Consider the following 13,373-nt stretch of genomic DNA (forward strand, 5'->3'; position numbering starts at 1 on the left):
ATGTAGCTTTCCCATAGAAGCTCCTTTTAAAAGTTGTCCCCATTGTTTTTTAATAAACAATTTCTGCAGTATTCATCAAACTTACATTTCCTTTTTCTTCTGTTCTCACTGACGACAGGATCCGCGGTGGGGTCTGGGATCAGGATCATCGAGGTGTACGTCTGGGAGAAATCCTTTGCTGGTAAAAACATGAAAGGCATTCTTGTTGAATTGAAGAGATTTGAGAAGTGAGCCAAGGACTACAAACCAAAACCTACAGCATAAAAAAGGACAGCTTCTAGGGCCCGCTACATACCTACATAACCATGATTTTAGTTTGGATTCACACTTAATGTTACAGTTGGTATATTAACTTTAACAAATGTGGTCCAGATTTACACAAGTACTGGTAGATTAAGGTCATGTAATCATCCACTAGTTACAGTTTGAATTAACATCTTAAGAACTGTGCTTTTATTGTGAAGGATCTACTGATGTTGGCTCTGCTTTTTGTCTATATGCAAGCTTCACTGTCTGCATTGAGTCTCTGCTCTTTAAATATTTGGTTATTAATTGCATAAACTATTTTTTAACCACACCTCAAATGCTCCTTGCATTTAGATGGCATGTGTTCCTGCAAATATATGCAGCAGCACACTTCTTAAGTGTGACCGTTGTTTCACTTTGTTGCCTACTATGCATCACATGCAACTTTTTGCCATTATTATTATAATTAAAGGTAGGGTAGGTAAGTTTGAGAAACCGGCTCGAGATACACTTTTTGTTATATTCCATGGAATGCTCTTAACATCCCGATAGCAATGAATATCTTAAGTGCTTTGACAAAAAATCCATAAAAATATTTCATCTGTGGAAGCCGTAGTACTGTAAAAAGCACGACCAATCATTTGAGCCGGCCCGGCTAAAATAACTGGATGGCCTACCTGCCTGTCAGCCTTCCATCTGTGCACAAACTTATCTCGTGCCCTCATTGGTCATGTGCGCGTTCGTGTGTGTTGGAGGAGGGGCTCTATAGAGTGGCGAAGTCACGCCCACCTACTTCCGGGTAATGGGACCTTATTTCGGAAAAATTATGCATTGAAGTCAATGGGGAGAGAAAACTTATCTTTCGATCCCGTTTGAATTGTGCCATGAATTACACATATGATGTTTGTCAATCTTAAAAAATAATTTCCATGTCAAAAAAGTCACAGTTTGTCGTAAAACTGTTGAAATATAAGACTATGAAAAATACGTAACTAGAAAGACTACAAATCCCAGAGTCGCGTAAGTGATGTCACAATTGTTTTCCTCCACCATTCAGATACCTAAGATCAGCGCAATATAGATATAATCTATCTATATGGCGCTGGCTAAGATAAGATAACTTTAACAAGATGCCTGTGTGCTTAGTACCAGGTTGTTATTATACCAGCAATGGGTCTTGCTCGTTCTTTTGCTTCCCGTCTGATGAAAGGACCAGGAGTGGCTTGATCAAGTTAGCTACCTAGCTAGTAGCTAGCACGTTAGTTAGCATTACAGCCTTGTCATTTTTATTAGCCTTAACATGAAGTAACATTAAGTAACCCAAAATGTTAAACAGTAAGAGTAGTAGTCATATTTCGTGAACCCTTTGAATAGTACTGTCACCGGTGTGATCATTCTATAATACACCATTTAAGCCCGGGGGAGAAATGCTAACGCTAACGTTAGCATCGGCGATCTTCTCTACTTCATGCTATCTGCACAAATGGTTGACATTAAACATTAAAACGACCAGGCAGTTCAGAGAGAATCAAAGGAAGGCAGGCAGGCAGCTTTGCATGACATTCTTCAGGACGTGTTTCATTGTGGTGATAGTGAGGATAGTCAATCGTTTTGTTGACAAGACAGTAGTGACGGCCATCTTGGTGACGTGTGTTGTTGACCAGAGACGTAGTTCATTGAGCGTTTCACACAAACAAATGTGTTACTTCACAGTTTTACGACACATTTTTTTTTTTTTTTACTTGCAAAATTATCTTTTAAATTGACAAACATCATATGTGTAATTCGTGGCACAATTCAAACGGGATCGAAAGATAATCTTTCTCTCTCCATTGACTTCAATACATAATTTTTCCGAAATAAGGTCCCATGGAGGTCCACCGGAAGGGGAGGGACTTCGCCACTCTATAAGGAAGTGGCAGATTTTCTCCGGTTGTGTATTTTCAAATTCTAGCGATCTCGAGCCGGTTTCTCAAACTTACCTACCCCACCTTTAATATTATTATGTCAATATGATCCCTCAAGGATTTTTTTACAAGCTTTGTATTTTATGCTGCTCAAAAACTGTGTTAAAATAGGCCAAAAGACTGCTGCTTTATTTTATTCTCTATGCCTCATTTAAGCCCTAAAAACCTGCATTTGGAAATAAAATGACCGTGCAATAAAGTTCAAGAGGTGATTGTTTGTATTACATTATTTTTCACTCTTCAGCGTACTAAGATAAGCCTACTAAGAACATTGTAATGCATACTTGCTCGTTGTAAGCTTTAGGGTTATGAGTTCATAGTATGTCGAAAATGTGAGATAAACTGTTAGCTATTTTAAAAATCAGCATTCATATATAGCCTATAAATAAATGTTTACAATAAATATAAAGTAAACTAGGTGAGAATAAGACTATGACAACAATTATTTGCCATGGATAGCCCAACTTTAGCAGGCTCAATTCAATGTTAACAAACTAAACATGAAGATGGTTTATTCTGCCATGGCCCCCCCCACAGGATGGTATGACCTGTAGACGCCCCGCCCCCTGCTGGCCAGAGACGCTACATAGGCAAGGTCAGCTGACTGATACGGATGACGCAATGGCAACAGCTCACAACAACTTCGCCAGCTCACGAGATGCACACGGAAGAGTGACTGGAGGGAATAAACAGCGATAACTAGAGTTTCCTGTGATTGAAAAGGTCAGTCAATGGCCAAACGTCCACACAAACTTAACAAATAAGCAAACAAACACATAAGCGAACAAATAAGCAAACAAACAAACACGTCCCCGCTGTGTTAGCTTACAGCTATGCTAACGCCGCTACAGTTGCTACAGTCCGGCCGAATAAACAAACCGCTCATTGTCAAATTCACCCGAGTCATGGTCACTTCGAAATAATAAAATACCATGACATTTCATACTTTTTTTTTAATGGACTGTGTGATATTTTCGCTACTGTAGTTGTCAGTGGATGAGCACTTCCGGTTTACAGGCTCTGATAATGTACACACATCACTTCATACATGATTCTCTACATTTTCTCTAGCTTAAACATGGTTTTTCGAGGTATTTAATCCATTTGTGTTGTATGTTTAGCAGCAGATATACTCTGTCTGCAGTGGTGTTAGGGTGCAGTTTTAATTCATAGGCGCATTGCCTATCTTGTAGCTATGATGTGTGTGTATAGCTCCACCTGGTGGTCACTAACTGCACATGCTATAAGTCTTATCTGATATTTTCATTCTATAGTCAGTACGTACTATTCTGACTTCCAGGGGCCTCATTTATAACGCCTTGCGTAGGATTGACGTAGGAAGGTTGCTTACGTAGTACAAAGCACAAAAATAGGTACATACATTTTCCGCCATTTTCCGATTCACAAAACATTGCATACCGGCGAGGGAAGTGCGTACGGCACTCCCTACGCCTGTTTCCCTTTATAAATCACAATCGACTCGTAACGCCCATATTTGCCTATACATAGTCAAAGAAACGCCCATTCATTCATTCATTTTGACTGACTGCATGAAGAAGATCGCAGGAAATGACGATAGAACAGCTAAAAAAGACATCTGACACCGTGTCAGATTTTGGTTATTGTGGGGAGGTCGAGATAAATCATATTGTTTGGTGGATGCAGTTTGAACCAGAGTAGCAGCATGGAGGTCGGATCGTCACCAAAATAAATAAATAAGTGGTCCGAAAAAAGTTAATGACAAAAAAAATACACATAACCTTCCTTAGGCAGTGTGTTTGTCCCGGGGACAGGAGACACCCCCTTGATGAGAAACTGTAAGAAATGATGGGGGAATCCCTCCGGAGTGGAGTCATGACGACTGGATCTGAATTATTTTTGTTGTATTTGGTGGTTTGTGTTCCAGCTGTCGATCAGCAACTATATATCCATAATCCACCAGTTAAAGGATACAACTAATGGATTGTGTTATATTAGCTGTACAATTTACCACATAGGTGTTCTTAGTTTCCATAACTCCTGTGTTTTACGAGCTACTTATCAAGTCTTGGCAAACGGCATAAAACACGATTAAACGTGATAGTATATAAAACCATGCTCGTATCTACAACCTATAGAAATGCAAAACGGCGTCAGTTTAGACGTAATTCTGTCCCCCTGCTTACCGCATCATTTATGAGAAAACATTTCATAACATTAACACAACATATTCGAGGTGGTTTTAAATAGCATATCCGTATTTATTTATTTCTCCAAGTTATGTTTTTGTGTGCACTGAGGAGTTTCAAACAGGCGTTTGTTTAATCATTTAAAGATTGGCTTTAATCAATGTTTGAAAATGAATTCTTCATATTTGATAAATGAGAGGTAACATTTTATTTATGGTATTATTTCCACATATTTCTCTCCATTCTTCCTTCTGCCAACGGTGTCGCAGTTTCTCGTCTCTCCCGTTTGTGTGCTTAGTGCGTACGCATGGGTTAGAGTTTGCGTGGAGGACAGCACATTTTCCCGTCAAGTTAGTATTTTATAAATCGCAAACATTGCGTAGAAACTGGCGTACGCCATTTTTTGAGCGTATATCCCTTTATAAATGAGGCTCCTGGTGTCTTTTTCTTCTTTTCTCCCCACAGGACTGCGAGGACATTCATCTGACATCAATGAAGACGGTGGCTTCTTGTGTTTCTGAAGAACTTACGGTACTAAACTATGACTATTTATGATATTGTCGACATACTGTACTATGTCGTTTTTTGGACATACTATACTATGTCTTTTTTGGACATACTATACTTTGTTCATTTTTTGCATTTTTATATATTATATATATTTTCATTCTACTAAACTGACGTCATGGTGTCTTTTTCTTCTTTTCCCGGAACACCGAGTGCTAGTACATCTGACATCAATGAAGACGGTGGCTTCTGGAGTTTCTGAAGAACTTACGGTACTATACTATGACCATTTCTGATATTTTAGACATACTATACTGTGGCTGCGTTTCACTTCGGTTAAATGGATTCCTTGCGTCCCTCACTTGCGTCGTTTCCCTGCGACTAGTCCCTCCCACCAGGGAAGCATGGAGAGACGCAAGGAAACCATGAGAAGCAGGGAAATGAGTTTTAAGAGCAATGGGACGTCCTTTCCTCCGGAGCGTCACGTGAAGCGACGTCCGTTTGTGATGACGCTGCACAGCTGATCGTCTGACAGCAGCTCTGTCCCCGTTATTTTCACAAACACCCCCGCCTCTGTTAGTACACATTTACTGACACAAACATTGTATCATCTGTTGTAGACCCAAATAAATAAAATAAAATAAGAACTCATTCTCAAAAAAGATAAACGCCATTCTTAAAATGTATAAACGAACATTAGTTTGATTAATATTGATTAGAGTGCACAATAGAAATAAAATAATTGAGAGAAGAAAAAGAGATAATGTTATCTATCAAAACCCAGTTAGATTAACATTCATTGCATTGGATTGCACACTTAATTTGTTTGTGTGGATATGTAGCAAATTAACATTTTAAATAGCACTTAATGACTGACTGAATGGAAATGACAATAAATGAAAATGTAAAACGAAAAAAGCGATCATGAAAATGTTTCCAATAAATGAATAAAATTATTTTTGTCCACTTTGTTGTTCAGATATATCACATATTTGTAACTAAATGATACATTAATTGAAACAAAACACGGTATAAACTGAGGAGTGAGTCCCGTGAGTTTCATGTGTTTTCTTCACTCCGCTGGGAAACTGCTCTCATGTCAAGAAGCATCAGATCATTGCATGCGCTGCATCGTCCAATCAGTGAGCGATACACAGTAAGGGGGCGGGGCGAGTCTCTGAGGATTTCATCGAAGGATGGTCTGGTGGTTCCTCGATTATAGCTCCTCCATTATCGCTCCTCGCTCCTCCGGCAAAAATAAGGCCATTGGGACGCTACTCAAGATGGCGCAGACAAATCAACTTCCGGTGAGACCGAGGAGCGAGGAGCGAGGAAATGAAAAATAAGAGAAGTGAAACGCAGCCTGTGTCATTTCTTCTGATATTTTCGACATTGTATACTGACTTCATGGTGTCTTTTTCTTCTTTTCCCGGAACACCGAGTGCAAGTACATCTGACATCAATGAAGACGGTGGCTTCTGGAGTTTCTGAAGAACTTACGGTACTATACTATGACCATTTCTGATATTTTAGACATACTATACTATGACCATTTTTGATATTTTAGACATACTATACTATGTCATTTCTTCTGATATTTTAGACATACTATACTGACTTCATGGTGTCTTTTTCTTCTTTTCTCTCCCCACAGGACTGCGAGGACAATCATCTGACATCAACGAAGACGGTGGCTTCTTGAGTTTTTAAAGAACTTACGGTACTATACTATGACTTTTATGATATTTTAGACATACTATACTATGTCGTTTTTTTCAAAATGTCTTCTGATATTACTATATTATACTTTTTCATTTTTTATTCACATTTTTCACCCTAATATATTAATAGTTTTTTTTCTAAAACTTCTATACTGTGTAGTTTTTACTGACATTTTCAATCTACTATACTGACTTCATGGTGTCTTTTTCTTCTTTTCTCCCCACAGGACTGCAAGGACATTCATCTGACATCAATGAAGACGGTGGCTTCTGGAGTTTCTGAAGAACTTACGGTACTATACTATGACTATTTATGATATTTTCGACATACTGTACCATGTTTTCTTTTTGCATTTTTCCGGCATTGGTTAGGGTTAGGGTTATGACTTGCTATACATGCTATATTATGACTTTTCGGTCATCGTTATCGACATACTATACTACACCTTGTGTCTACGCACTAAACCGTGCCTTATTTCCACATCAAATACGATGTTTTCTCCGACATTGGTTAGGGTTAGGGTTATGACTTTTTTTCAACATGCTATATTATGACTTTTCTGTCATTTTTTACGAAATAAAATACCACGCCTGGTATCCACACACTATACCGTGCCTTATCATGACATAAAATTATTTTATTTAATTTTTTTCAAAAAAAATCGACATGTCGTTTTTAATTTTTCTAATTTTTTAGAAATGCTATATTATTACTTTTCTGTCATCGTTATCGACATACTATACTACGCCTTGTTTCTACACACTAAACCGTGCCTTATTTCCACATAAAATACGATGTTTTCATGGGTTAGGGTTAGCTATACTGACTTCATGGTGTCTTTTTCTTCTTCTCTTCCCACAGAGAGTGAAGAGAGGACCCCCCCCCCCCATCAATTAAGACCCCGGCTGCCTATGCTTCTGAAAAACTTGTGGACGTTTTCAGCCTTGGGGAAGTATAGCAGACTTAGCAGCCTTTGGGACGTATAGCAGACTTAACAGACTTAGCCGACTTGGGGCGGTGGCTGGGGTGCCGAGCGCCCCCCCCCCAGCAACATCAGCCCCCCGACTTAGCAGACTTAGCAGACTTAGCAGACTTAGCAGACTTAGCAGGCCTATAGACTTAGCAGACTATCGGCAGTGGCTGCAGGGCCAGTCTCACTGCCAGGAGTGCAGTGAGAGCCGGCAGCCACCTATCGGCCGCTTAGCAGACTTGGGGACGTTTAGCAGACTTAGCAGACTTGGGGACATTTAGCAGACTTGGGGAAAAGGCGACACTGCTATGTATGAATTGTATGAATAAATGTGAATTAAAAAAAAAGTTTCTTAAAATACATTTGTCTCCTTTGTTCATTTCCAGTTCCTAAGATAGTATCCTATTCACTACCCTCTTACTTCCTAATCCTCCTTTCTTCTATTCCCTTAATTAGCATCCTATTAACGTATTCATTACCCCTTTATCCTTATCCTTATCTACTCTCTGCAACGTATAAGGCTCGAACCTGCAACCTCTGGCCTACCAACCACCCTTCTATCTCCTTGAGCTATCAGACCTGATGACAGTTGTCTGCTTTTACTTGTATTTGACTTCTTCATCAAGGGAAAGACACATTAAAACTCTGCATGGCACAAGACTCAAACTCCTGGGATCTTTAAACTCAGTGGACCACACGAGGTTTGAACTCACGTACTCTGGTCTCCAAGACGGGTTCTTATCACGGTGAGCCATTCGACCTGACTCAGTTAGATGTTCCCTGGCCTATCTGTGATTTTCACCTCAGGTTTGGACCTTAAAATATACAATATCAAGCACCTCTTATTTGACCTGAGACATTATTGTTTCGTAGAGCTTATGTGTTGTTCATTTGGGTTTTTGGACCTGAAAGATAACCTAAAGTTGAGGTTAGGGGGAATCGTAGTGGAGTTTAAAATGTGCACTACCTGCCTCACTATGAACTACCTGCCTCATCTACTATGACTAACTCAACTACTCCGAGTCTCGAACCCCGTACATGCTAAGCAGCAGACCTGAACTGAAAAAAGTCCTTGGTTGCCATTGTGTGTGTTACTCAGAGTTGGGTGTAACGCGTTACTGTAATAATATTACTTTTGTCGGTAACGGAGTAGTGTAACGCGTTACTTTTATAATTCAGTAATCACTCTACAGTTACTAACATTGCCCCGACACGCGTTACTTTGTTACTTTTATAAAATCAGTCATAATCACACTGACAGACAAGAGGGGTTTCCGCCGCAGGTTTATATGTACGTAATCTGCGCGAGTTGCGCGTCCACATCTCCACGTGCAGTGCTGCATAAACATGGCTGAGTCAGCGATAACTTTCGAGGGGTGGAGGTATGCCCATTATTTTGAGTTCGTCCGAAGAATAGACAGGAATGTGACGGTGAGGTGCAAACTGTGTCCAGGCCAGAAGCTGTTATCCACTGCTGTAAACACCACGTCAAACCTCAACAAACACCTGCAAAGAACACATGCTAAGGTGAAGCTAATAGCTAAGGACCCCCGAACCCAGAGTGAGGATGTTGTGAGTGCGCCGCCGCCGACTCCGAAGCAGCACACATTAGAATTTGGAGGACCGGTAACCAAAGCAGAGATGGACAGGCTTGTAGCATCCTTCATAGTAGAGAAAATGTTGCCCATTTGCACAGTGGAATCACCATCGCATCGTTCAGAGATATACTGCGCAAAATACAGATAGCAGGAGACAGAGGACAGCCATGGTCAGAGCTATCTGGATCAGTCTTATGCGACAATGGAAACTGAACTAAAGAGAACATTTGAAACTTTAGCAGTCTGCGTGATCTGCCTGTAGGGAGGGGCGGGCCGGCTCTGCGAGTAAAGTAACGAGTAAAGTAACGAGTTACTTTATGTAGAGAGTAACGAAGTAGTGTAATATATTACTTTTTTTTAAAGTAATATGTAATATGTAATATATTACTTTTTTTTAGTAACGACCCCATCTCTACTCTGGTCTTTCTTCTTGTTTAATAAAAGCTTTTGGAATTAAATAACTGCCTTGCTCCAAGCCAACCTAGAACAGGAACCAGATTACATTTAGAAATAACGGTTATAAAAATAGCTTTTTGTTATGTGGGTAATAATGGACACATTAAAGAAGGAGAGCCAAAGCTTGCATGGAGTGATGACCGTAGAAGACAGAGAACACTGCAGTGTTCTCTGTCCAGCAGCATAGAGCAGAACATGTTTAGCTAACGGGGAAGGTGAATGCTTCTGCAAGGAGAATTCAGCTAAGTGCTCACAACCTCCGAGTCCTTCACAGATCAGTAGCTGCAGGAAGCGTTGTCGGGCTGTAAAATCATTTAACACACCTTTAGGGAGACAAACAGCAAAGCATGTGGATTGTTAGTATCTTCATCAAAAGTGTTGGGCACTGAGGCAACAAAAGAAAAACAAGTTCAATCATTAACACGGAAGAATAGACCTCTCAAGAAACAAGTTGAAGAATCACATTTAAATGATCTTTTGCCAATGAAAAACGTTTTAATAAATTTATCTAAACAACAAATACATATAGACAATATAATCTATTATCTTACACATTTTACTTTTTTATGATTTTTGAACCAGGCAAAGATAATGTCAAGCTAACGCTAGACTAAAAAGAGCTATAGCTACAAATCTACCTGGCTCCACCACTCAACTTAAGTAAAACAATTGAATAGTGATTTACATGCAACTTATTGTAAAAAAGCTTTATGTTTATGGTTGAGAAACATAGGTTTAATGTAAAAATCTATATATAAATTATTATCGTGATTACAGCTGACAAAGGAAACCACAGCCCAGGAATGCTAACTCACTTCCTGGTTGTATGAACAAACTAATCTATGACATCATTTCTCAGGTAAATTATACTGACACTTTACATGCACTTCTAACAGCTTTAATTTTAAAACAGTTTTATTTACATTTCAGGCGTTGGCATATACAACTATTTCTTGTCTGTGGGAAGCACACAATGGAGATCATGCAGCTTTCCCGACATTGTGTCTGACTCGGAAGGCTTAAAATAATTCCACAAAAAAGATGGAAGTCATTCTGGCGTTGGCGTGGTCAGCCGGCATGTCAGGGCCTGCCTTGCTGATGATGGCCAGGTGGAGCACTGACCTAGCCTTTGTCAGACAGTTTTCAGGGTAAAAAGTGCTGATGAAGGCCCTCCTGAACTTATCCCCTGACAGAGTGTACAGAGCCAGGTTAGAAAACGTGTTGACACCAGCCAGAGGCCTGGAGATAATATACACTGCATGCACGATGCGCTCCACCGTGCATGACGTCGTTCTAGTTTCTATCCGCAAAACACGCAGGATGTGATATGGCAGGAAACACACCACAAACACCACCAGGATCAACACGGTCACGCACCGCGCGCGCTTCCTGAACGGACTGGACGTGGAGAGCCCTTTCGCTAATTGCTTCACGATACCGATGTAACACATGGATACTACCACAAGGGGGAGTAGAAATCCGATTGCAGTGAGCAGCCAGCCGTACCAGCGCAGGTGGATATGTTTGGCGCTAGCAAAGTCCAAGCAGTAGGTCTTGTTGTTGCGTTTATCCAAGGATATCATCGTCAACATTGGTGTGACTTCGGCAGCAGTGATGATCCAGACGGCTGTGCACGCAACTATTCCCCAAACCTTCTGCTGCACCTCAGCGGCCCTCAGAGGCTGAATCACCACCACGTAACGGAAAACTGCGAGACACGTCAGGAAGAGGATGCTCCCGTACAGGTTGAAATGAAAACCAAAGCGCACAAAGCGGCACATGAAGTCACCGAGGGTCCACGATTCCCCGTTGCTGTAGTAGTAGACCAGGAAGGGCAGACTGAGCACGTAGAGGAGGTCCGTCAGCGCCAGGTTGACCATGATGATGCTGCTGCTCTTCCAGGGGCGCAGCTTCGTCAGGTAGATGCTAATGGCAGTGATGTTGCCCACCAGGCCCACCACAAAGATGACGCTGTAGCAGACAGGCAGGTAGTAGCGCTTCATCCGTTGGTCGACATCAGTGCAGTTGAGATGTTCTTCGTAGTCGAGGATGCTGGCTGCCATTGCTGACTTCTGTTGCCTGAAAATATTTTACAAACCACGTTACAATTATAAAAATTATTCGATTTTTTCTACAAAAACACAGCAACATTTTTCAAAAATGTTCATTACATTTTGGCATGGGCCAAAAGGGAACCACGATGTCCCTTTGATTTTGGAGCGGATCAGAACAATTTCACGAATATTTGAAATATTTAGACCTTAAGAAAAGGGCCTTGGTGAAGGTCGACTCTGCGCACTTCAAGTGCCCCTCTAGTGTTACTTGTTCTTTGGTACAAAAATATGCTTGATACATGAGATCAGAAATGTTGTTGATTAATCTCATAATCAACTAACAAATCCCCTGTTAAAATTCATATGGTAAAAAAAACTGGGACCTGCTTAATGCTCAACTTCTTTGATCTGCTTTTCACAAATTTGGCAAATTTAGTTCAAATGAATACTAAAATGCTCTGCAAAGCTTCTAGAAGTTGGCTGGGTTCATCATTATGAGTCAATACTGCAAATAACAATACTTTGATTCAATGAGTATATGTATAAAAATGCTGAACAAATGATAAATGTTTTGTCCATTTGTAATAGATGTTTCCAGCATGAAGATTATCTGTTTTTTCCGATTCCAATTGGCTGAGTCATACATTATATGTTGTTGGAGGACAAAAAACAACGGCAGCGAACACATCCTCATTCCCTTTCCCTCAGCTGTCAGATACTCATTGGTAATTACCACTGGAAGTCACAGGCACAGAAACCCAGAGGCGAGCAGACTAGGAAAGAAACAAATAATCAAGTAAACCCAGCGGGAAAGAAGCAAACAACAGCTTCTTCCTTCCTCTGCAAACAGTCTGCTTCTGATAGCCGCTATGGATTTGATGGAGCCTGTGGCAAGCTTTCTGTAATGCAGTAAATTCAATCTGCTCTCATTATAGAACTGAGGACACGTGCCTGGTGTTATTTACACATGGCATATACACTCAGATTTCACAAGGCAATACTTGTACTACACTTTGTGAAAAAATACAACTTCTATAAAGTGAGTTTTATCCATACAGAAATGCTGAGTGATAAAGGTTGAAAAACTGATATTTCTACTCACTTCTAGTTCCAGTGTCTACATCAGTGCTCACTCCAAGCCTTCAGTGTATTATGTTTTCTCACCCATCCCTCCGTCGCTCCACTTCCCTTCAACCCTTCTTCACACGGGGAACTCCAGCAGGGTTTAGTTTTGAGCCCACTGTTGTGTGCTTCACCTTGAGCCATGTGCACTGGTTTCCTGGTTGCATGCTTGAGCTGACAGAGCTCAAGGGTCGCTGTATTTACACAGATCAGGTTTCAGGGGAAATTGCTTAGAATAACGGGAAAACAAGTCCGACAACACAGATGAATTGAACTCTCCAGTGAGTAACCTCAGGAGTTTCTTTAGAAGAGTTATTACTTCTTAAAGGCATGTCAACGCCTTTAAGAAGGGCAACATTTGTCACAGACAGACCTTGATTTAGGATAAAAGTAATGAGGAAGTTTAGCAAGACGTGGGAAATAAATGAAATGACAGTGTCATCTGTATAATAAATAGCTTTTCGCATTTTGAGCATAAAGTCTACATGTTGAATAAAGTCATATATTCTGAAAGTTCAACAACAATACATTGTTCTCTTGCAAAGTGGAATAAGTTTTACCCT

At 40.4% G+C, this 13,373-nt stretch overlaps 1 protein-coding gene and 1 long non-coding RNA gene across 3 annotated transcripts; one reads left to right on the forward strand and one right to left on the reverse strand.

Annotated features, from left to right (window-relative positions):
• The first annotated feature begins 6,299 nt into the window (after nucleotides 1-6,299).
• LOC117499174 lies at nucleotides 6,300-7,894 on the forward strand. Its single transcript, XR_004557673.1, has 4 exons — nucleotides 6,300-6,389; nucleotides 6,543-6,608; nucleotides 6,837-6,902; nucleotides 7,472-7,894. It is a non-coding gene; the product is annotated as an uncharacterized LOC117499174 (long non-coding RNA).
• Nucleotides 7,895-10,503: 2,609 nt separating this feature from the next.
• Nucleotides 10,504-12,992, reverse strand: LOC117499184 (2-oxoglutarate receptor 1-like). Of its 2 annotated transcripts, none has more exons than XM_034151538.1 (2): nucleotides 12,791-12,992; nucleotides 10,504-11,713 (listed from the first exon to the last, which is right to left on the reverse strand). In XM_034151538.1, exon 2 carries the CDS (start codon nucleotides 11,695-11,697, stop codon nucleotides 10,654-10,656), a length of 1,044 nt encoding a protein of 347 aa, XP_034007429.1. In that variant the 5' UTR covers nucleotides 11,698-11,713; nucleotides 12,791-12,992; the 3' UTR covers nucleotides 10,504-10,653. The 2 variants fall into 2 exon arrangements, with proteins under 2 accessions (XP_034007429.1, XP_034007430.1); XM_034151539.1 differs by having other exon boundaries at nucleotides 12,853-12,877.
• Nucleotides 12,993-13,373: the final 381 nt, after the last annotated feature.

Source organism: Trematomus bernacchii, unplaced genomic scaffold (assembly GCF_902827165.1).
Source record: "Trematomus bernacchii unplaced genomic scaffold, fTreBer1.1, whole genome shotgun sequence".
Classification (NCBI taxonomy): Eukaryota; Metazoa; Chordata; class Actinopteri; order Perciformes; family Nototheniidae; genus Trematomus; species Trematomus bernacchii.

Coding starts and splice junctions, on each gene's coding strand:
- LOC117499184 (XM_034151538.1), bottom strand. CDS start 11,697: ATGGCAGCCAGCATCCTCGACTACGAAGAACATCTCAACTGCACTGAT.